The sequence below is a fragment of the Pteropus vampyrus genome, unplaced genomic scaffold (assembly GCF_000151845.1).
Source record: "Pteropus vampyrus isolate Shadow unplaced genomic scaffold, Pvam_2.0 Scaffold97, whole genome shotgun sequence".
NCBI lineage: Eukaryota > Metazoa > Chordata > Mammalia > Chiroptera > Pteropodidae > Pteropus > Pteropus vampyrus.
Window position 1 is genome coordinate 6,965,954 of NW_011888878.1, and position 24,311 is coordinate 6,990,264.

Here is a 24,311-nt window from a genome sequence, read left to right on the forward strand (position 1 = left end):
TGTCACTTGAATCAAAACCACCAAGTCTCACACCTAGACTGGTGGGTAGTCTGCTCTCTGGTCTACCTTGCTCCACTTTGCCCAACAGTGGATTCTCCATGGGGCAGTCAAGGGGAGCTTGTGAACACCCAGATCAGATGAGTCACCTTTCCTTCCTATCCCTCCAATATCTTCCCACCGAACTTTCCACAGAAATCTAAGATCCTTGACATGACCACACAGCTCTGCGGGATCTGCAAACCCATCTCCTCCCTCCTAACTCAATGGTCTTATTTTCTTGAGCACAGCCTCCCCTCCCCTCCTGGGGCTCATGTCTACCTCCTTTTTACTGCTGTCCTCCTTCCTGAAATGTCAGGCCCCCAAATACTGTGTCCTTCAGATCTCAGCTGGAACACCACCTCCTCCTATCTAAAATACAGCTTTTAGCACCCAATGTTGTCTCTCCCATAATTCTATTTTATTATCTTCACTTGCCCCTGGGATGTCTGAAATTATGTATTTGCCTACTTCCGGTCTGTCTCCCTCACAAGCTCCAAGAGAGAAGGACCCTTGTCTTTTTTGTTCCTTGTTGTATCCATGGTTCCCCACCATGGTGGCTGGCACAGACATTTGTGGAATGTGAATGAATGCATGAACCGTAGTTTTCAGGGAACGACTGTGTGGTTTTAAAAAGCAATTCTGAATGATAGCCAGGCTTGGCCTGGGGGCGAGTGGCTTACTAGAGCCAGGCACGACTTGTTTCCAACCTAGTTCTGCCATTCACTAGCTGGTGATTTTGAGAAAACACCTCCATGTCTCTGAGCCTCAATTTCTTCAACCGAAATTGAGTTCAACAGTCCCCTAGCTCACTGGGCTGGGGTGTATATCATAGGAAGGGTTCAGCATCCTCTGGTTAGCCAGAACACTGTTCCCTAGAATGAGGACGAGCTGCACCACCAGATGTCGCCGCGAGCGCATGCTGAATGGCCCGCTACGCCCTACGCTCTCGAGTGCCTCCGCAGTACCTCGTCTTGGTTCCATGAGGGGCATCCAGGCCTTAACCTGATTCTGACTGTGCGCTAGAAGCGGGATTCTAGAGAAAGCTGCCCAACCTGGGCACCCACCTGCTGTCCCCCATCGAATAGACAGTGGTGGTGGTGGTGGTGAGAGGGAATATGGTGAGCCAGTTATCCCCGCTTCGCTAGTAGCACGAAGGAAGAGGGGCGCCCTCCCCTGAAGCGGGTCTCTGAAAGCTTACGGGAAGGCGAAACCAGGGTCCGACCTAACACCTCGCCTCCAACTCCAAGCTCTAGGCCACACAAAGGTGACGGGGAGCAGGCCGGCTCGTAAGGGTTCTCCGCGGAGCCCTGGTTCCCCAAAATCCGAGGGCAGTCCTCGGGCGCCCACTCGCCCGGCAACTTGCGAGTTAGCGACCCGCAGGGATCGAGCGGACTCCCACCTCCCCTTCCCTGGCTCAGCGCCCCAGAACCGAGAGGGGGCGCCGCGGGAGCGCGTGGGGCAAGGCGCGAGCGCGCGCCGGGAGCAGGCCGCCTGGTCCCGCCGGCGCAGGGCTGCGGGGCGGGCGCTCCGGGGAGGCGGGCGGGGGAGGGACAGTAGAAAGGAGGGAGGGAGGGAGGGAGCGGCTGCAGCGCTCCCGCACTCCCCCCGCGCCTCGCACATTTGCACCGGCAGCTCGCTCGCAGCGCGGCGTCGCCCAGCGCAGTGTTCAATCCTCTCTCCCTTCTCCCGCTCCGTGGCTCCCGCGCTCCCGGTGAGGCTCAGGCACCTAGCGCGCGGCCCGACACACAGACAGACGGCACTGGGGACACCTCGGCCCGCGCCTCCCGGGCGGGCTATGTTGATTGCCCTACCGGGGCCGGCCCGCGGGATCAGCACAGCTCGGCCCGCGGCCCCGGCGACCAGCAGAGACTATGAACCGGAAAGCGCGGCGCTGCCTGGGCCACCTCTTTCTCAGCCTGGGCATGGTCTACCTCCGGATCGGGTAAGGACCGCTCGCAGTCCCTGAACCGTGTCCAGGCAAAGTTGGAGTGGCCCGGGGAAGGGTCGCGCCGCCCGCGACCGCCGTTGGCCACCAACTTCTGTAGCCCCTCAGAGAGGCTGGGTGGGCACGGTGAGGGAGCTGTAGGCACACAAAGGCCCTCCGCAGGTGAGCACCCTAGGGACGCGCACAGCTCGAGAGGCATGGGCAAGGGGACCGGCCACCCTGAGAACGTGTGGGTCTGGAAGCCCTCAGAACCAGAGACAGCCAGTAGGGACTCTCCAGCTTGGGGGACTCAGAAGAGGGCTAGCTGTTGCAAAGGGTCACTCAATACCAGGGGCCCTTCAAAGCCGGGCATGGGAACAGCAGGTCCAGCAGGAATGCCGAGCCTAGAGCCAGGACCATAGCCTCTCCCAGGGAGCTCAGTCCCCAGAGCCCCCAGAGAGACTGTACACAGAGGCCCGGACACAACCGATGCTGGAGAGACAGGGCAGTCCCCTGGTGGCAGGCAAGGCCGGTCAGTGCCACAGGGAACAGGTACCCCGAGGGAAGGACATTCGCTGGCGAAAAAACGCAAACTGCTGCTCAGAGCCCTGGCACCACCCCATTTCCAAGGACTCTCAGACTCCCAGAGCCCTTTCCTAGGTTGAGGGTACGGCGCCTACCGGCCTCAGCAAACACACACAAAGGTAGGGCTAGAGCTTGCGGGAGACACCCAAGGAGACAAGCTCGCAGAGCCATCTCCCGAGAAAGGCAGGACACCACGCCCCCTAAGACTGGGCGCTGGAGTCCGCGGGCGCGCGGGCAAAGCAGCCCTCCCCACTTCACCACAGCATTTCTACGGAGGTGGGGACTGGGGCGGTGCTCTGACTAGATGGGGAGACGGGGAGAGGCACTCCGGATGCGTCTTGGAGCTGCATTTGCACGGCCAGTCACCCTTTGTACTTCGGAGATAATGCATGAGAAGCACGGAGGGGTGGGGGTGCAGGAGCTTTAGGGATTCGTAGAGGTTCTGGCGCTAATGGGCCACCTTGGCAGGTTGCGGACAACCTGCTGCCCCACCCCCAGCAGAGAACCTCCTCACCGCTCTGCTTGGGGAGGAGGCAGGCTGGGGGTGGGGGCTGCGGCAAGAGGGTGTGTGTAGCAGATCCTTTGTGTTTTGTCACTACTCCTCCCCTCTGCCCACTCCACGTCTCTAGAATGGGGATTTCGCAAGTTGACCCGAAGTAGCAGCAAGCAGGTGCGCACAGAGCGAACGAGACGGCCCGCCAGCCCAGACCGCTGGCCGAGAGGCGATCGCGGGCGGAGAGGCGGCTGCGGGGCTCGCGCACCGCCTGCTTGCCCGTGTGTTTTAAGTGTTATTGATTCGTCCGCGTCTGGGTGGTTTTCCTTTTTTCTCATTGCTTTAATCTTCACCTTGGCTCGCGCCCCCTCCGCCCCGCGCGCACCCAGCATCCAGGAAGCCGGTAGGGCTGATTGGCGCTGGCCACTTGCGGTTTTATCTCCTTTTTAATTAGAAACTAGGAGGTGGGACCGGGGAATGGGGAGAGAGAGGGAAAACAACAGAAAATAACCTCCGCTGGCTGCCCCGCCCGCCCGCCCTCCCGCGGGCGCCAAGACCTCACTGGCCCGGCGGGGACCCTGCTGCTCTGGAGGGAGGGAGCTAGGGAGAACGCTGGCCTGTGGCCTAGCTGCTGCCCTGTGGGGCAGGGAGAGGTCCAGGTTAGGAGGAGTGGCAGGGTGATTTAGGGCCAGACCCTGCTGCTCTCTGGGCCTCAGGTGTTCCACCTGTAAAATGGGCATGATGGGTAGTCCCTAAGAGGCCTTCTAATTCTCTAGATGTTACAGGTTCCTCCCTGCTCAGGATTGATGTCAAGACATCTGGGGTGTTCTTATTTTATTTGAATAGTTCAAGTGACTCAAGCACTAGCCTCTTGTGATCCAATAATAACAACTTCAACAACAGCACCTTCTTAGCATTTCCATGTTTTAACACGTTTAATTTTCACAGCAATCCTATGAGGCGAGGACTAATGAGCAATACCCTCATTTTAGAGATGGGAAAAACTGAAGTACAGAGAGGGCATGTAACTTGTCCAAAGTCACACAGCTAGTAGGTGAAGGGTACTTAGATGTCACCCTAGGCCTCACCTCTTAGCTGCTAGACTATTGTTCCTATGAGTTTTTAACCCTAATATATCATTACACTCTTTGCTGGTGTAGGAATTTCCTAGTGGTCAATTAAGTGTTCAAGGGTTCCTCCTAACTTGTGGCCAGAACCTTCACTTGACTTAATCTTTCCATGCCATCTCTGCTTCAAACATTTCAAACATTCTAGCTCTGTGTTAGACTCTTTTAATGGCTGAGATGAATAACCGATAGCTCTTGCCAGGCTCCTGTTTCAAATCCATCACTTGCCAGTCTCCACATCTCAATCTCTGTGAGCGTCAGTTTTCAGATATGTGAAATAGTATGGTGAGTCCTACCCAATAGGGCTGTTTTAAAAGGTCGCATAGGCTACTTTTTGTTACAGGACATCCCCATACTGCCTTGGCACATAGTAGGGATGCTGTAGAAGTTCACTGATGCATTCGATGCATATTTGGGGAGTAGGTGCTCACCTTAAGTGACATTCTTGAAGCTCCACAATCCATTTATTCAGTACCCATTTAGTGAACCATCAGACAGCCTTCCTGCTCTCAAAGAGTTTGTAGTCTAATGAAAAAAGCTATAAACAAGTGAGAACACAAATTAAAAACAAAACACACATTAAGACATTTCAGAGGACTATGAATAACCAAGAGTATTAAGTAACAAAACAGACATTGTGATGGAAAGTTAGGAGAGGTGGAGTGGAAAGGCAGGTTCCCTTAGCCAGGTGGTCGGGGAGGTGACCCTTGAGGTCACATGAATGATGACAAGAAGCCAAACATGTGAAGCTTAGAGTGTGAGAGAGCTTCCAGGAAGAAGTACCAGCAAGGACAAAGGGCCTGAGGCAGGAAGAGGGCTTGTGTGAGGCAGGAGCAGAGAGAAAGAGGACAGGACTGGTCAGTTATGTGCTTGGAAAGGAGTAGGATCACTTCATCTCTGGTGCTGTTGATACAGGGGAACCTCACTTTAAGAAATCCCAATTCCGGAACGACTTTCCTTAGTTAAGCTCCAGGATGGAAAGTGTGAGGCACTTAGCCCAGTGGCTGGCCATGGCTCTCAATATGTAGAAGCTCTTATTATAACTACAGTGAGACATCTAGGGTGATGTCTTCTCTTTCAAAGTACTCTTGATGAAGTTTAAAGAATTATACAGACAGAAGCTCCAGATTAGTGGGCCATCTTTGTGAAAAGGAAGGGCTACTTGAATTATCAGAGTTACCATGGGAGCCTGTTAGGAGTTATCTTGATATTAGGAAATGGCCCCACCCTCAAGCCAGATATCCACAAGTCACACTAATGCCTGTGTTTCCTTTGTACCTTTCCTATCTCTTCCCTCAGTTTCACTCTGTCATTCAGTCCATCAGCAAGTTTGGTCATCTCTGTCTGCAGGCTCCCCCATCACTGCCATCAAAGCCAAGCCACCACCACCTCTAGTCTGTCCGTTTTCCCTGTTTCTGCCTTGGCACCCCACAGTCCTCTCCCATGGGGCTAAAGAGATGGGATCCTATCAGTACAGTGCTTACAGCCCTTCAGTACTTCCTAATAATACACCTGAGAAAATTCCAGCCCTGAGCCATCTCTGTTCCCCAGAGTGTCCTTCCCAAGCTCTGGTTCTGCATCAGCTTCTATGTGCTCTTTCTGTTCCTTGGCAACCCCAAGCTTGTGCTCCTCCCGGGACTGTCCAGTTTCTGTCCCATCTGGCCAGAATACTCTTCCCCAGACATTTCCATTGCTGACTCCTGGCCAATCTCCTTCACTGTCATTTCCTCAGAGAGGCCCTCCTTGACCACTCCAGCTAGAGTGGCCCCTCTCACATCTCTCTCAAACCCACTCCTAGTTGCTATCACAGCATCTTTGCTTACTTTTTTCATAGCGTGCATCACTGTCTGAGATGGCCTATTGTATTAATTTGTAATGTGTGCCTTGTCTCCCTCCACAGTTGCTTGAGGGCAAGTGCTTAGCACAGTGCCTAGCAACTGATAGGTGTCCAATATGTATCTGTGCAACGAATGACCTCGCCAGAATAGTCATGAGCATCTTCTAGGCCAGTTGTGTCCATAGGGGGATAAACATACTCTATTGGCATGCAGGGAGAAAAATACTTAGAACTTTTTTTCACAATTTCTCTTTATTTTGTAATAAAACATATACATACATACCATAGAGTATATATAACATGTACAAATAGTTGTGTTTTTTTTTTAAATGAACATTTGTGCACTCACCACTCTTTCAGAGGCAGCTGCTACATGAAACTGTAGTTTCCTTTGCTTGCCTTTGCAATTTTACCACATAGAAATGATTCCTAAACAATATCGGGTTTCATTTTGCATGATTTTAAACTTCATCTCAATCGAATCCTATTATAACTACAAAGGCAACTTGCTTAGTTCACTCAATGTTTATATTTGTAACATACTCATCTTTTTTTGTCTCTAAAAAGGAAATCAAGCCTCACTAATATTGTACATACACACTGAGCAAATACCAATATGAAATCTCAAATGAGTAAACAAAGGTTGGGGTGCAGTATTCAAAAAGTTAGGAGACTCCTGCTGGGAATTGCTGGGTGAGGTGGCCAGGGCCGAATACCCAGGGAGGGCCTGTAGGCTGTGAACCCCGCTTTGCTGGCCTAATGCTCAGTCTTTCTGTGTCCCCTGCTCCAGTGGCTTCTCCTCGGTGGTAGCTCTGGGCGCGAGCATCATCTGTAACAAGATCCCAGGCCTGGCTCCCAGACAGCGGGCGATCTGCCAGAGCCGGCCCGACGCCATCATCGTCATAGGAGAAGGCTCACAAATGGGCCTCGACGAGTGTCAGTTTCAGTTCCGCAATGGCCGCTGGAACTGCTCCGCGCTGGGGGAGCGCACCGTCTTCGGAAAGGAGCTCAAAGTGGGTATGTGCTCACCCAGACACCGCAAACAGGGTCATAGAGGCTCTGGAGAGACCAGAATATCCTCTGGAGCCTTCTGGGACCCCCTCACTTGCCCCATGGGGAGCTGGAATGCTCCCCAGTATGAGAACCTGAAGATGCCACACTTGAATTCATATCTCCTGATGAGAGTCAGCTTTCTGGTTTGAACCCAGACCACCCTAACTGTTACGGCAAAGTTGAAAACCAGTGGCCCAAAATGCTAACTGGCTGATACACAGCATTTATGTTGTTTTCTTTAAATTGAAGCCCCAAATTTTAAACTAGCTGTTTCACCTAAAAATACAAATTTCTGGCTTCTTTTGAAAAATTGGCTTATACATGTACCCACATAGTTATAGCTCCACATAGACCTGGAGCTAAGAACACAACTTTTGTTAGATGGAGCTCAGGCATCCCATTCACTGCCACAGTCCACAGTCCTCATCACTTTCTATTGTCCACCTCATACCTACCCTTATATGACTTGCCTGGCCCCTGTGGGCGTTTGAATTTGCAACCCCTGTTTTATGGGAATTGTGTGTTGTTTGGACATCCACACACACATCCACACACATAGATATGCACAAAATGTTGAGCCACACATTTGGTTTTCAAAGCAATCATGATAAAAGCCTGGTGGAAAGGGGGCTGGTCACCAACAAGCCCTGATTGGTGTGAGGAAGGCCATGTTGTGTGTCTGGCTTGTGTGCACCTGGACTGGGGAGCCAGGAACTCTTGCTCTGAGCTGTAAACTTCCAGGTCAGCCTCAGGTCTTTTTGGGCTGGAGTGGTTCACGTGACCTGCTAGACTGCTCAAAGGGCACCCCTGAGTTCTCTCTCTCCCTCAGCCCCAATATCAACAAATGCAATGGTTATTGAAAAGATCCACCCAACATCCAGACACTGCTCCTTGTCTTCACTTCCTCCTTCTTGAATCACACAGCTAGCATATATAGGCTTCCAGGTACCTCTCTGCCCCCACTACCCTACTGTACCCGGGCTTTCCTGCAAACCCTCCTGCAGTCAGGGCCATCCTTTGTAAATGGAAATCAGAGCATGTCATTTCCCTGCTTATAACCCCAGGATCAGAATGAAATCCCAACTGTTGATCTGGCACTACTGACCTCTGCCTTCATCTGCTCCCATCTTCCCCTTCTCCCTTGCCCACTTGGCCTCTTTTTGTTTCCCAAACACAGCATACTGGTTCCTGCTGTTGGGCTGCAGCACCACAAGTTCCTCTGCCTCAGATCCTTTCCCATACCCCATACTCCAGAGCCCCTGTCGTCCGTGCGCATGGCTTCCTCCCAGCATCCAGGTCTCCAGAGCTTCCTCGGTCTAAAGTGCCCTCTAACCACGAACCTCCGTTCTATCAGCCAAGCACTTGGCACTCTCTGTATCTATTCCTCACCCGTTGGGAATTCTGGCTCCATGGGGGTCGGGGTTCTCTTGCAGCATTCACCTCTGAATATTTTCTTCCCCCTTCTTCTTGAAAGTGAGAATAGCATCGTCTTGGTCCTGCATCAGGACTTGTTTTTTCAGCTTCCGTACCTGCCTTGTACTCACACGTGAAGGACTACAGAACAGGATCCAAAGTTCAGGGTGAGGTTGGGAGGGGGCAAGGTTGTCTCCTCCTGCAGGGCTCCTCTCCACATGCACACCCTTTCCAGCATCTTCTTGGTACAGGATTTTGCCTTGCACCACCTGCCTTTCTTCCCCCTCTTTCCAACGTCAGGGCTTGCTTTTCAGATGGAGAACCAAGGCCCAGAGAGAGAAAGGATCTGTCCCAGCTCATACCTGGAGGTGGCCTCAACACTGGGACTCCAATTTAAGTTGCCGAAATCTCCATCTTGTGAACCTTCCCTTGTCATCACCTGTGGTTTTTATGTCTTCTCTTGGCCACACCCCTGCCCTTGGTTTTGAGACCCAAACCTGGGCTCTGGCATTATTTCAATGATGAGAAAACTGAAGCTCAGAAGGGACCTGCCCAAGGTCAACAAAAGTGAGTGGCAAAGTCTCCCAAGACTGGCTGGATTCCAGCACAGCTTGTAGTCTTGGAATAGCCACCCCATTGTTGTCATCGTAATAGTGCTTGCTGGGGTGCAGTGGAAGGCTATGGCGCAGGGAGCCCCTGCTGTCCAGCATCATGCCCCCTCACTCAGCCGGCCAGAGTTGTAGAATGGAAGGATTCATTGCAGGCTGAGGTGGAGAAAGACGAACAACAAGCACGGCCAGTATACACTGGGGAGGAGCAGAGGCCTGAGGCAAGGAGCATTCTTAAAGAGAATGACTTGGGTAGGCAGAGGTGGCTTCAGGACATTTAAGCAAAGAGAAGAGCCCAAGAAAACCTATGGAGTAACAATCCCCTGGCCTGGAAGAGAATGGAAACCAGAGCCAGGAGGCGTGTGGTCAATCTGAGCAGTTTGAATTTCTAGGTCGTGGGAGCAATTGGAGAATTTTGAGCATGGGTGGGACTACCAAAGTAAGTTCAACATTGTATAAAATAGCCACTATTTAATGATTTTTGGCCCACAAAACAACATCATATGATTAAACCTAATAGGAATTCTGGAAGATTTATTAAAGTGTGGGTATGGAATTCATTCGTTCATTTTGTCATTCATTGATTCACTCATGCATTCACCAAATATTTACTGCATGCCCACTTTAACTGGAAGCTGTTGTTCCAACCTGTGTGGTAAGGGAAGACCTCTAGATTCATAGAAAGAGGTGAACCACAGGCATGTCTGGGGAGAGAGGATTCCAGGCAAAAGAAATGGTACGTGCAAAGGCCTTGAGGCAGAAACATGTTTGGTGGCTGGAGGAACAGTGAGACTGGTATAGTTGGAGAACAGCAAAAGAAAGGAAAGAAGAAGATTCATAGGTCAGAAAAGGAGCCAGGAGCTGGACACTGCAATGTCTGTCAGGCCAAGTCAGGAGCCTGGTAGTTTTCCAGGCAGGAATAATGGTGGCTGTAGACTGAATGATAGCAGTGATCTGCTTTGGAAGTGAGCTGCCAGGATGGAGGGAGACTGATGACTTAAAGGCTACTTAGGAAGGAGCTACCTTGCTAAGGTGATAGTAGTGGGAACAGAGAAAGAGGAGATCAAGTTGGGACCCCCCACCTCTACAAGCCTGAGAAGTCATTTCCCCTCTGAGCCTTGGTTTCCTCGTACATAAACAGGTATCCTGCTCAAGGACACCAAGAAACAAGTCTCAAATTTAGGCATTCTGGGCTCTTCATCAGTGCTTTCACCCTGATGGGGTTGCTTCTTTCTGAGAATGACCAGCCATCAAGGACTGCCTTATAGGGGTGAGGGATCAGGAATGTAGTCTTTCACTTTGGGAGCTCTGGCCATCAAGTTCATACTCCAGACATCAGGACACATCACCTGCCTTTGAAGAAACTTCCCAGAAGCTCTACATCACACTTCTGCTTACACCTCACTGGCTAGAACTTAGTCATATGACCATACCTAGCTGCAGGGAAGCTGGGAAATAGTCTTTTATTCAGAGCAGCTGAGAGACCAGCTAAGGATCTGTGACTGAGGAGGAAGAGGAATATTGACATTGGAGTGGGCAGCTAACCCCTGGCATAGGTTCTCTATCCCATGCTAAGACCTGAAGACTCACCTTTCACCACCTCCTCAACTTTTACTCCAGTCCTTAGCTCTCTGCCTGTGTTTTGTTGCTCTGTCTTCCCTTCTGAGTGTTCCAGATTTTACTCATCGATCTGAGGAGAAGGCCATGGACAGGTCTTCTTGGATGCTAGAAACTGAAACCCAATTTAAGCCACCTCAGGAGAAAAGCCTTTCTCTGGCAGCAACTGCAGAAGGTTCACTCTGACTGGATCAGCTAACAGGGCTTGACTTTCAATTGTGTGTCCATTCCAAACCAATCACAGTGGCCAAGGGCAGCAGTGCTTTTGTTGGCCAGGCCTGGGAGCCCCACCTAGACCATTTCTCATGAGAGAGACTGCTCATGAGTTTATTAATCAGATCAGGATGCTGTAACAAAGTACCACATGTTGGGCAGCTTAGACACAGATATTTATTTTCTCACAGTTCTGGAGAAAATATTCTGCAAGTCCAAAATCAAGGTACAGCAGGTATGGTTTCTTCTGAGGCCTCTTTCCTTGGCTTGCAGATGGCCACCTTCTTACTGGTCTTTTCAAGGTCTTTCCTCTGTGCCCATGACCTTGATGTCTCTGTGTGTTCTAATCTCTTTTTATAAGGACTCCAATCAGTCTGGATTAGGGTCACCTTAATGGTCTCATTTTAATTTTTTCACCTCTTCAAAGGTCACACCTTCAAATAAAGTCACATTCTGAGTTACTGAGAGTTAGGGCTGCAATATATGAATTTGAGAGGGGGAGGGGTGGGGTGGACACAATTCAGTTCATGGGGAAGGCATACAGGGTGTGATGGGAGCTCAGAGGTGAAACTCCTAGGTGGGAGGAGTGGCCTGGGCATTGGAGATAGCCCTTGACATGGGTCTTGAAGGATGCGAAGAATTTTATTGGTCAGCAAATGGGATTCCAGGCAGAGGGAACAGCCAAATGAAGACATAGATGTTTGATTGCTAAGGGGATGGTGAAGGGGTCTGCAGCCTCAGGAGGCAGGGTGTCAATAGCCTCAGGTGAGATGACAGGCTGACTATTCAAGGGTCTTAAAATGCCAGGGATTATTTGGGTGTGGTGTGTGACCCAGTGTAGCCCTTAGGGGTTTAAGAAGGCATTCATCCACCTCTCAGCTTTTCCTTTTCTTAAATAATACAATGAACTCTCTCTTGAGCCCAACACAACAGTAAGAACATCTACTCTTATGAACATCCCTCATGCACTCCCTGCCACTCCCTCCCAAGCCACACTTTCTCTATCCTGAATATTGGATTTTCCATTCTTTGCTTGTTTATGTCCAATTTATCATATAAATGCATTCCCCAGAAGTCAAATATTTGATTTTATTTGTATTTATTTTTTATAAAGAAAAGGCATCTTATTATATGCAATCTTTTGGAATTTACTTTTTCACTCATGGTAATAAAACTCATTTATGTTCCTTATAGCTGTTGTTGCTTCATTTTAGTTCTGGTAAATAGGCGCCAATCTATGCACCCACTCTTTGGGTTGTGGGGCATTTGGGTTGTCTCTAAGATTTGCGGTCACTAACAGTGCCACCATAGGCACATCTCCTGGTGCCCATGTGCACGCATTTCTCTTGAGCATATAGAAAGGAATGGAATTGCTGGTCATGGGATATGAATGTCAACCTGATTTCCACAGTTATTGTGCCAAGTGCCACTCCCACCAATAAGCAGTGTCAATCAACAGCCTTGTCTCCAACAATTGGGATTGTCCAAATGACTTCATTTTTGCCTAGAGAATGGATGTGAAATACTTTCTATCTATCATCTTGATTTATACTTCTCTGAGAAGTGACGCTGTTGAAATCTCTTCCTGCATTTACTGGCTGTGCATGTTTACTCTTCTGCGAGTTGCCTATTCATGCTTTTTGCCTACTTTTCCATCGGGTTGTGTGTCCTCCCCTCAGTTTTGGCCATTATGGTTCTGTCATGTCATGGCACCCCAGGGAGCCTTGGTCATGGAGCCCAGGGCTTCACTCTCCTGTCTTTCATCTTTTCATTGAGGACCTGTAAGGGTAAAGAGCTAAGACAGCCCTTCCTCATATATCATCTCATTTGGTCTCATCCACCCCTGAAAGGAGGCCTGTCCACCTATATCTCAGGCTGGGAATGAGGTAGAGGCTGACCAAAGTAACGTGGCTGTTTTATGACAGGACTGAGATTGGTAGTAGTTCACTGTTGCTGAGAGATTCTTCTGTTTGTGTGAGCCTGCCAGATTTGAGATTCCCAAGGCTGCCGTGAACATGAGAACTTTGTCTTGTTTCTGGCTGTGGGGCAGCCATGCGAGCACTGGCATCAAAGTCATGCAGCCAGCTTTTCATCCCAGCCCCACTGCTACCTTACTGGTGACAGTGTATAAGTACCTCACCTTTCTGATCTCAATCTTCCCATCTGCAGAATAGGAGAGTCACATGGCCCACCTTGCCAGGTGGCAGCAGCATTATACAGGATAGAAAACCTTGGCATCTGCTGGGTTAAGGCCATCAGAGGACATCCATTTTCCCCTCCCAGGAGGCCTGCAAGCCCATCTCAGATGAAGATGAGCTCAAGGAATTAGGGGTGCATGCTCTGGATTTTATTCTTGTTACAATAGAAAGGGGAGATATAGAGTAGAATGGAGAGAAGCTATTGGTTCAATCACTAATTTAAGCTCACCTTTTGGATTCTTCCTACAAAATCTACCCCCTCCCCCAGTCTGTCTACTTCTCACCACCTCCACCACCACCTCCTGCTTCAAACCTCCATCTTTAGAGAGTTATTGCCCAGACAACTATACCACACAGCCATTCAGCATAGTGTCTTCCACATGTTGCTCTGATCACAGCAGCCCCTGTGTAAAACACTGCTATGGTTTCCTATTGCCCTAGGAATAAAATACTGACAGGCCCTGGTCTCTTACAGATCACAATGACCTGCATCCCAACTTCATCTCTACCCTAGCCCCTCTGGCTTTCTTCCAACTCTCAAGCAAGCAAAAGTCTTTCCCACCTCAAGACATTTGACTTGGCTATTCCTTCTGACTGGATTCTCTTCTGCTTTTCCATTCTGGGCTCACATGTCACCTGACCCCAAGAGAAGCCTTTATGACTCTCTTGTGTAATGTAGACCACCCATCTCCATCTGCCCCTCATCTGGCCATACTTTCTTCGTATCACTTTACCATTCTATGGCATAGTCTCAATTTATTTGCTCGTTGTGAAGCACTGTGTAACAGTTCAGCCCTGAAGCCACCTCTCAGCTCTTTCCCAGCTGAGGACCTTGACCAAATGGTAATGATAATAGTGCCCAGCTCAAAAGTGTGGAAGGAGAAAATTATTTATTCCTCATGAGGCACTCAGAACCATGCCTGGCATGTTGCACAGGCTGTATAAGTCATAGTTGTTGTGTAGTTATTATCTGTTTCTTGGGCCAGAAGGCAGTTCCATGAGGGAACAGAGGACACTGACACAGTGCCTGGTCACCATGGGCTCAGTGGATGTGGGGACAGACTCCTACCCAAATTCCTTCTGGAGCAGGAGGAGGAACAGAAGGGTGACAGGGAGAAGCTGCTGAATGATAGCAGGTAACCTGCCCACCCAGCATTATGCAGGTCTCCACTCAAATACTCCCTCCTCCAGAAGGCCTTCTGTGGCATCTGACCTGAGACAGTTTCCCCTGCAGGTTACCCTATGCAGCTATCTTTACTGTGTTTACCACTTTCAAAAGTGACCTTGCTTACTTTTGTAATGATGTGTCCAACATCAGTCTTCTTCCCTGCCATGAGGAAGTCCATGGAGCCTGGGCTGTCAATCATATTCTCCTGGTACCTCCAGTGCCTGTCACACAGTAGGTGGTCAGGAAACACATGAAGAAATGCATGACCAGCTCCTCTCGGTCCAATGTGCCAACAGTTATTCTGAGTCCTTGAGGACAAGGCCCAAGTCTTGTTTATCTTATGAGTCCCAGGTCTGAGTGGCACCTCATACATATGAAACACTCTGTTCTCTCTGTTGTGTGAGTGAATGCTTTTTGTTTCTGATCCAAACAACAAGATTGAGCATTCATTCCTGCATGTTTTCTTTTTCATCTGTTTCAGCCCAGCATTCTGTTAGCTTTCCCTTCCGCCTTTGCATTAGCTTCAAATGGGATAAAAATGTTGACTAAGTCAAGGCCTAAGGAAGACCTGTTCCCAGGGTCGGTTCAGCAGAAGGCTAGTCTCTGTTATCTCCCCAAATCCACCAGCTTCTCTGGGAAAATAGGGGGGTTCCTTAGATGATAAATTTATGAACTCAGAACACTGTACTCCCTGCTCAAGAGAGCAAGGGTTTCTGCCAGCACATTAAAGGTTCTGAAAATCTGTAGACAAGAGAACAGATTGAGCAGGCTTCCCTTGCAGGGTCCACTCTTATCTCACCTCGGACTCAGTGACTCCCCTGGTTGAACTGCTGTTCAGAGGCACCCACACCAGGAAACACTGTTCTGGAGGCCCTCACAGGTTGACTGTGCACATAATGTAGGTTTTGTGCCAATCAGTAATCTACCAAAGTATATGCACTCACCCACAAGTCCAACATTTTTCTCCAAGGGCATAGCAGACACACATCCTAGCTTCTGATATTGATATGGATGGTGAAATGTAATTATAGTCAATATTACCCTGGAAAGTCCCTTAAATCAGCAACAAAATTCAGAATGCCTGGTTTTCTATACAGGTACAATATATATGTTATACATATGAATTCAGAATGAAGAGTATCTATCCAAAATATACATATAGCAATTTTGAGATTTTTTTCTTTTCTTTTCTTTTTTTTAGATTTCACATATAAGTGAGAGCATACAGTATTTGTCTTTCTCTGTCTAACTTATCTCACTTAGCATGTCTTCAAAGTCCATCCATGTTGTTACTTCAAGACTTCATATTGCAAGACTTCATTCTTTTTTATGGCTGACTAATATCTCATTGCTTATATATACCACAATTTTTTTATTCATTCATCTTTCAATGGACATTTAGGTTGTTTCCATGTCTTGGCTATTGTAAATAATGCCCCACTAAACATAGGGGCGCAGATGTCTCTTCAGAAGTGAAATTACTTATCTTTAATTTTTTGAGGACCCTCCATTCTCTTTTCCATAGTGGCTGTACCAATTTAAATTCCCACAATACAGTGTTTTAATTTATTTTCTCCTTGGTGTATTTTCTTGAATTCATATAAATTAAATGTTCATGAAATCACACAGCATGCCTCCCACTCCCATGGGTCCACCCATTTACTCATTTATCTGACTCATACATAGATTTACTAAAATCTTCTGAGTGGTAAGCAGCTGATGAATTGGCCACAGGCTCTGCCCTCAGGGTGCTCACTGTCTGGCAGAGACAAACAGCAAAGTCAGGGCTGAAATGTGCTCTGAGAATCTAGTAGAAGGGGAGAGGGCACTGAGTGGATAAGCAGGTGGATAGTAGCAAGGAAAGCTGCCTGCAGGGGTCACCTGAAATGGGCTGGCCCACAACCTAAGAGATGAAGAGTATAACAGGGGAGGAGCAGCCAAGAAAAGTTTTCAGATGTGACCCAGCCAGGAGCCAGAGATTCAGAGTGATCCAGGCACCCTGAACTACAGGGTGTCAGGTGAAGAAGGCAGAAAGAGACTGGAGAGAGAGGTGAGGGTAGCCAATCCACAGAGTCTTATGTTGCAGACATGTGGGTTGCCTGGGTGGGGAACTGTCAGAAGAGTTTCTCTCCCTTGTCTCAGGGGAGAGATAGGATGTGGGAAGATAATCGAATTCTTAGCACATATAGAAATTTGCTATGTCTCCAGCATTATTGTCAACAAATGGTGATTTCCTGACGTGTGCTCCTGGGGACAGCTGCATTCTTTTTCAAATACTCATGACCTCCTGTTTGGTACTTCCCTACCGGAATTTTTCCAGGGATGGGCACAGATAACCTAGGATTCAGTCCCTGGGGTCCACCCTCTTCTGTCTGCAGACTGAGTAACTCTGGTGCATTTGTGGGCTTCTGTTCCTGTCACATTTGTCACCACTTCTCTTGAGCTGTCACTTCAGCAGCTCCCCTCTCTCTCCTTTGGGTGCCCAGCTGGACCTAAGATCCCTCAGCTGAGAATCTGTATGCCTTGCACAAATGGTTCCATCTTTTTACCCCTCTGGGGCTGTGAGAGTGGATGGAACACATGTCTGATCAGCTAATGACTGCTTGGAGGAATGGATCTGAAGACCTCTCCAGTGAGTGAGACAGAAGCAAGAAGTGGGCCAGCTCCACTGTCTCTGCCATTTCTTAACAATATGCCACCTTGCCCGAGCAAGAGCTTTTCTTTCCCTATTCTTGTTTAGAACACAGTTAACAAAGGACTTTTTGTTTCATTTGCAGTTTTTGCAAACCTCAATTCATCCCGGGTTGTAGCTTTCCTGACACTATTTTTAAGATGAGTCTTTTGTTATAATGTTCTCTTTCCAGCTTTCATATGGTAGACAAATAGACAGACAGACATACACATGCACACACACTTTTATACCCACAGTCATTCATTCATTCAATTGTTGAGGCTTCACAGATAAATAATCCAGGTCACTACAACATAGTGGGAAGAGACTGATAATTTTCAGCCCAAAATAAGGATGATTAAGGTGCTAAGCCACAAACAGAGAGAAGAAATCTCAGGAAAGCCTCTCAGAGAGGGGACACTGGAGCTGCATCTTGATGGGTATGGTTAACCAATAATGCATCTGATAAGAGCTACTGCTTATTGATTCTTTACTTGGTGTTATTCAAGGCCTGTCATATGCCTTGGTTTATTTAATCCTGTTAACAACCTTGGGAAGCAGGTATTTTATTATTTCCATTTTATAAATGAGGAAACTGAGGCTTTGAGAGGTCAGTTAATTCACTCAAGGTCCTGCCACTGGGAAGTGGAGCCAGGACACAAACCTAGGTTTATCAGCCTCTAGGGCCTTGCTTTGAAACTACTGGGCTACATTGCCTGTCACCAGGCAGAAGAGAGAGGAAAGTCATTTTCAGGCCGAGGGAACAAAATATGCAAAGGCATGGTATCAGGAAGGAGCAGGTGTTGACCCTGGATGAGTGGTCAGCAGTGCTCTCTTGCCTGGTAGAAAGAGAGACCCTTGGATGGAACCAAGGCAGAAGAGAAGGGTGGAGCCTGGGGGCCTGCACATGTCCCTCCCCCACGTCCCATCTCTGTTACCTTAGCCAAGCTCAGTGCAGACACATACTCTCTGCTCTCTTAGTTCTTCTGATTGTTCATAGAGAGGCTCTCTAGTTCTTCTGGATAAAGACAGCCAGATGTGGCATTCTGAGCCCAGAAGGACTGTGAACTGCCATGCCACAGGGCTGGCAAAAGTAACCTTTTTCCATCTGTATATTTTCCAAATCATCATATATTTCAGCCTGTGTCACTGCAGATTGCTCACTCTCTGACCCATTGGCTTTAAATAGAAAAAGAAAAAAAAAATACAATGCACTTTGTGGTTTCCAGTAAGATACCGTAAATACACCCAGATAATATTCCGGTGCAAACCATTTACAGTGGCTGCACAGGGCGGTGGAATGGAATCTTTTGGGCAGGCTTGGACATCAGTTTATTTCCTTTGTACCCACGGGGATCGTTATAGAGCTGGAATGTGTAGAGGGCGTCAGCCGGGCTCCCCATTTTCATCTGAGTAATAATACCATTCTTTACAGAGCACCTCTGGAAGCCTAAGCTCTTTACACGGGAGATTTCATTAAATCTTCACGGAAACTTGGCAGTGTCCTCCTGCTGGCTCCCATGTCACAGATGGGGAAGATGAGACTTGGGGGAGGCAGAGTCCTTGCTTAGGGTCACCCAGCTGAATAAGGGGCAGAAAAGAGGGACTGACAAGCTCAATTTTATTAAAGTTCTGAGCTGAAACTACCTGGACTTCGGAATGGAAATTTTACTTGGAGATATGGGTGGACTGAGAATTAAGAAGGATGTGGTAGAGGTGGGAATGGGGATTCCATGCTGGGAGCCAGGAGACCCTGGTTCAAATTTCCTTGGTCTCTGAGTCACTGAAGACCTTGGGCAAGTCTCCTGGCTTCCATGAACCTGTCATTCCAGGAAGAATCATGTCTGTGGAAGCCCAGGAAGAACCAGGGCTTCATGTCTGTGGCTCTAGGAGTCTATTCTCTGATTTCAGGGACATCAGGACCTCTACCCAGGGCAGGATGGTGGAGGCCAGCTGGATCCACCACTGTCTTCTGTAGTTTCAGGTCTCCCATATCCCCTGGCTCACTTGTTGCCACCACAGGCTACACCATTTCAGGGCCATCACACAGGCTGCCCCTGGGCCTGAAGCCCATTTCCACACCCCAGAAAGCCTCATGTCTGGCTCCTCCCCACTCAAAAGTTACCACCCCTATGCCCCCTGCTCTCATCACTGTCCTGTTCTACGTTCTTCAGAATCCTCAGCTGCCACTTAGTGATTTGATCTCACTATATGTCCCCCAGAAAGGAGGGGCATGTATAAAACCCTCTTGTCAGTTTCCCCAGCCCCCACCATGGTACCTGGCACATAGTAAGTGCTTAAGAAATATCTGTTGAATGAAAGAACAGGGTACATGACTCAATCAAGGAGGTCAAAGTGAGAGCTAGGTTTGAAGAGGTTCTCCCTCTGCTTGTGGATAGGAGGGATGGGTAGATGGTCAGGGCAGAAAGGGAGTGGTTCTGTTTATGGAGAGCATATGGTCAGCAATGGCCAAGACCAGTGTCTGCTGTTCACCAGCCCAATGTGGAAGATGCAGAAAAGAGCCTGGGCTGGCATCAGCAAGACGGGAGTGATTATCATGACCTTGAGGCAGAGAGTAGCTCAGACACTGGAGCCAAGCTAGTCAGGTTTGAATCCTTAGCAGTTTACATCACTGATCTGGGCCTCAATTTTCACATCTGTAAAATGAATATAACTGTCTATACCTCATAGGATTGTTGCGGGATTAAGTGAGTTGATCCATATTGAATGCTTAGAACAGAGCCTGACAAAATAGTAAGCAATTTTATGACTTCGCTATGCTTTTTGTGAACTATGTGCCATTGGGCATATCATCTCACTCCATTTCTGCAGCAATTAAACAGACATCTTAGAACCACCCTTACAGATATGTTGTAAAAGACAAATGAGATGGCATTCAGACAATCACCTAACTGGATAGGCATCCCCATACTAAGAGAAGGGTCCTTATCAAAGTACTGTGCACAGCCAGGGTCTGGGGAAGTCCTCTGGAGTTGTTGGAGAGCGTGTGACCTCTGAGTTTGAATCCCGACTCTGCCTGGGCAAATCATCTCTCTGTGCCTCAGTTTCCCCACTGATAAAATAAGAGTGGGTGAAGGAGGCATGAATGGCTGTAGTTCAATGTGACCTCTCACCCTGAAAGTCTGAGATTTTAAGATTACAGGATCCTTTTCAACCTTCTTTCTGCCATCAAACCCTGTTCTAGGCTTAGCAAGCTTAGCCATCTGAGTTGAATGAGTCTTATAAATAATTTATTGATAAATCTTAACTGATAGCAACTGAGCAGCATCTCTGGACAGAAATAAAGACATTTTATTCTGATGCCTTAAACCAAAGGAATGGTAAATTTTCAGATGCAGCAAGGAACCAGGAAGGCAAGTAGGATGTGACTGAGGAAGGACACTGCCCAACTCGGGCCTTGAATCCCACTTCTAGCCAGTTTCCAGGTGGGTGGCCTCAGTGGATCACATTAGTTCTCAGATCCTTGGTTTCCTCCCTTGTAAAATTGTAAAGAATGATGTCTACTCAATGGGACCGTTGCGAAATACCACACAGAGAGCCTAATGTGGGTCTGGTACATAGTAGATACTCAACAAAGGTTACTTTCTTTCTACCCTTCTCCTCCACTCAGAAACAAACCCCAAACCCTAGTGGTGTCTGACTAATTCTGTGCTGACACCCTAGGGGAAGTCACGCTGAATGGGCTGGAGTTCATCACTGCTTCACACCCACCTCGCAGAATCTCTCTGAATCTCAGTTAGTTTGCTCTCCTCAGAACCAGGTGAGTGTACTTTCCAAAGCGCCAGCATGGAAGCATAAAATAAAGGTCATCCATAGCTCTCAACCACTGTTATTTATTCATTTTTTCAATCAACAAATAATTATGGAATGTCTACTACTTGTCATGCCCTGGGGACATGATGGGGAACATGACAAAGTGCTCATCTTCAAGGAAATTATTTTCTAGAAGGGCAATGGAGGTGGTAGGTGTGATGGGAGGCGCAGAAAATAAACAAATAAGTCTAAAATAGCAGGAAGGCTATGGAGAAAACTAAGCAAGAGGAAATCTCTCTCTGTACCTCCCAACAGTGCCTGTGATTTCATCAATATTAATCATTATAATACTATGTTTACTTAAGTGCTGTGCATGTGACAGGTGATATCTACGTCCTTCTACAGGGTGAATGATATTAACAAATATGGAAACGGAGGCTCAGGGAGGTTAAGTGACTTGCTCTGGCAGGGTCGATGTTGGATTAGCCCCAAGCACTTGCCTCAACATTGGCTATCTTATCCCTCAAAGTATCATAGAGCACAATGAGGCAAAATGAAACACAGCAGTAATAATAATAACAAAAACAACAATGGCTGGCATTAACTGAACACTTACTACATTCCAGGCACGGTGCTCAGCACCTTCCCCCCATTCTATGATTCAGCCCACTCAGTATCCCATGACATATAGATGCTGTTATTATTCCCATTTCACCGGGGAAGCAAGAGAGGCTTAAAGAGGTTAACAGACCTCAGGACAGTAGTTACATAGCTAGCTTGATGCCCAGGGCAGTTTCCTCAATGGTAGTGTTGAGGGTGGAAGGTGGGACTATGCAGTGCCAGCCTAATGTTGGCGAGCAAGGCCAGTTTCTAAAGGCTAAGTCTGCAGCTCAGCTCTGCAGTCCACCAGTTGGTGGCCTGGGCAAACCAGACCTGTCTCTCGCCCTCAGTTTCTTCAGCTGTGAATGAAGATAAATGAAGACTTCTACGCCTTACCTCACAGCTCTCTTATGAGGAACTGTTAACTACTGCCATCAATAGAAATTGTAATAAATCTAATATTTGGGGCCACTTTCCCATGCCAGGCTCTGTGCTAAATGCTTTACCTTTGTTAATTTTTTTTCTAGCCCTAAATAAAGTGGGTGATTGACATCTCTATTTTATAGTGAAGGAACTGGAATAGAGAGGTGAGTGACTCAGCCAAAGTCACATAGCTAGAAAGTGGTGGAACAGGGATTCCTCACTACTGTCCTGTTCTCTTTATACTCTCCATATGATTATTCCGTTCTCTGATGTACACGAAGGTCTAACCTCACTGTTGTCTGTCTGCTCTAGATTTTTTGTGCATTTGATACTCTGTAGCAGTTTGAGCTGGTGCCCAAGGGCTTTTACCTTTACTCCTTCAGGGGTTTAAGGGAATCACTGTTTGGCATCAGTCTTCCCACTTGGCTTGGGAGACCTTGGAACATTCAGGGGGGGGATTTTAAGCCTTAAATCTGTGCAGAAACAGAAATAAGGCTCTAGTTTCCAGGAGATCCTGGTTACCAACCTCTCACTCTCCCACCTCCTGTTCTGACCAAGTCAGTCCTACTTGTTGTCCAGTTTTGTTAGCGCGTAGTGATTTTCCCAATCTACCCTCTCCCCGGAAGCCTATCCATCAAGTACTCTTTTCAAATGTCCTGCCTCAGTGGAACTTGAAGCCTAGTCTCTTGCCTTTGTGATCTTAATTCCAAATCTTTCTCCTTTGCAGAGCCCAGCAACATGAAATGGCCACATTCTGTTTCTATGTGCCCTGCAGGTGGTCAGTTCTGTCTTCAACACATGGCCCCAATGGATTTCCTTGCCTTCCTCTTAGCCCAGGCAAGCATTGGTAGATCTTATGCATCATATCTTAATTTCACATAACAAAAGCTTTGTCAAGTATCCAGCCTGCCAAATTGCTGGACCAGAAGTCAAGCCTATGTGCATGTCCACTCTGTAGCTATCCCCTGTCTATGAGGCTCTGCACCAGGCCCTATGTCAGGCCGTGATACACACATATTTCTAATACCACTATGATAATGTCTGCAGAGTCAGGAACACAGTAGGTATATAGCGAAGCTGGAATTGGAGCCCCTGTGTTAACGGGTGCCATAGTTGGGCTGGCATGGAATGTCAGAGCAAAGTGGTCCTGGTACAGAGAAGCCATCCAGTCTAGCAGGTGGACAGGCTTATGTGTCTGCAGGGGTGAGGGAGTGATGATTAGGGTGGAGAGGAAGGGGCTACAGGTTGTTTGTGTCTTAGCAGCCCAGGTGAGGGAGGCCATGAGGTAGATGATGAGTGGGTAGGAAAAGGGTGTGTCTGAGTGTGGGGGTCAGAGTGACCTGGGGCTCGAAGTAACTTGGAGGTTGCCTCATCCACTATCTTCCTCACTGCGTAAGCCATCTCCGCCCCAACATCCTGAAACATTTCTCCTTACCCCATCATGCCTGGTCAGCTCCACTTCATCAACCTGCTCTGGGTTCAGAGACCTTTTCCTCCAGGGTGCATTCCCTGAACCCTACTCCATGCTGGCTCTGAGCATGAACTTGCTTAATGCCTACTCAGGGCTCCCACTGCACACATGGCTTCCCACAGAGTACCTTGGTTCATCTTCACCCCATGCAGTAGACATTGTTCATGAACCCATTTTGCAGGTGTAGAGACTGAGGCCCAGAAAGGCTAAGAGTGTGGGCAGCAGCACTCTTACACCCTAGATACTCAAGACCCTTTAACCACCCCCCCCCCCACACACACACATACCAAAAGCCCCAGAACCATCTGGCAGGGCCATCTCCAATAGCTGGGAAGACCTGTGGGAAAGCAACTTCTCAGCAGCTTCCCAGACCCCTCACTGAACCTTCTTGTTGATGTACCTCTTTCCACCATGACTATGAGCAGTCTTTTCTCCCCTTCTCCAGTCTCTGCCTTTTATGTTAGACAGAGCCCTGAGGATGCTGACATGAAGGGGGCCAGGTCCCAGCCTCCACTGGAGATGCTCACAGTCTAGCGAGGGGGCCACAAAGAAGAAGAGGGGATGGACCTACAAATGGCAGGTGACACACAGCAGTAATAATAGGGGCCAATTGAGAACAAGAGCTGTTGTGTCAAGCAGGTGCCAGAAGCCAGGCACAGAACTGAGAGTGATAATTTTTTTTTAACTTCTAGTTTTGATTTTTTGAACATTTATCAATGAAAACAATCAACCAAAATTTAAAAGTTAGGATGGATTAATTTACAATAAAATAATCAACCTAAAATATTAGCCCTTTCATTTAGAGCCAAGGAGGCCAATAGTTCCCATTTAAACAGAGAATCACAAAATTGGTATTTTAACTTATATTTGATGGCACAGAAATATAAAAGTCATACAACTTTCATTGAGACTTTCTTTTTCTTTCATAGTAGAATTCATATAATTGCTCCTTAGGTCGGTAATCAGACTTTAAAAAAGTCGCTAGTTCTTTTTTGAAATATATCTACAACTCCTCTGATAACAAGAACACTTTTAAAACAATTATTACAGGACAAACTCTTATTGTTCTCTGTCACCAACATGAGAAAAGTACTACT

The 24,311-nt window shown here is 47.9% G+C and overlaps 1 protein-coding gene across 1 annotated transcript in view; it reads left to right on the forward strand.

Annotated features, from left to right (window-relative positions):
* Positions 1-1,840: 1,840 nt before the first annotated feature.
* Positions 1,841-24,311, forward strand: part of WNT7A (Wnt family member 7A) — a 67,713-nt gene continuing 45,242 nt past the window's right edge. Inside the window, exons 1-2 of the mRNA XM_011364458.2 lie at positions 1,841-1,981; positions 6,796-7,022. Of these exons, the coding sequence (XP_011362760.1) occupies positions 1,911-1,981; positions 6,796-7,022 (298 nt within the window). The 5' untranslated portion in view covers positions 1,841-1,910. The remainder of the gene's footprint in view (positions 1,982-6,795; positions 7,023-24,311) is intronic.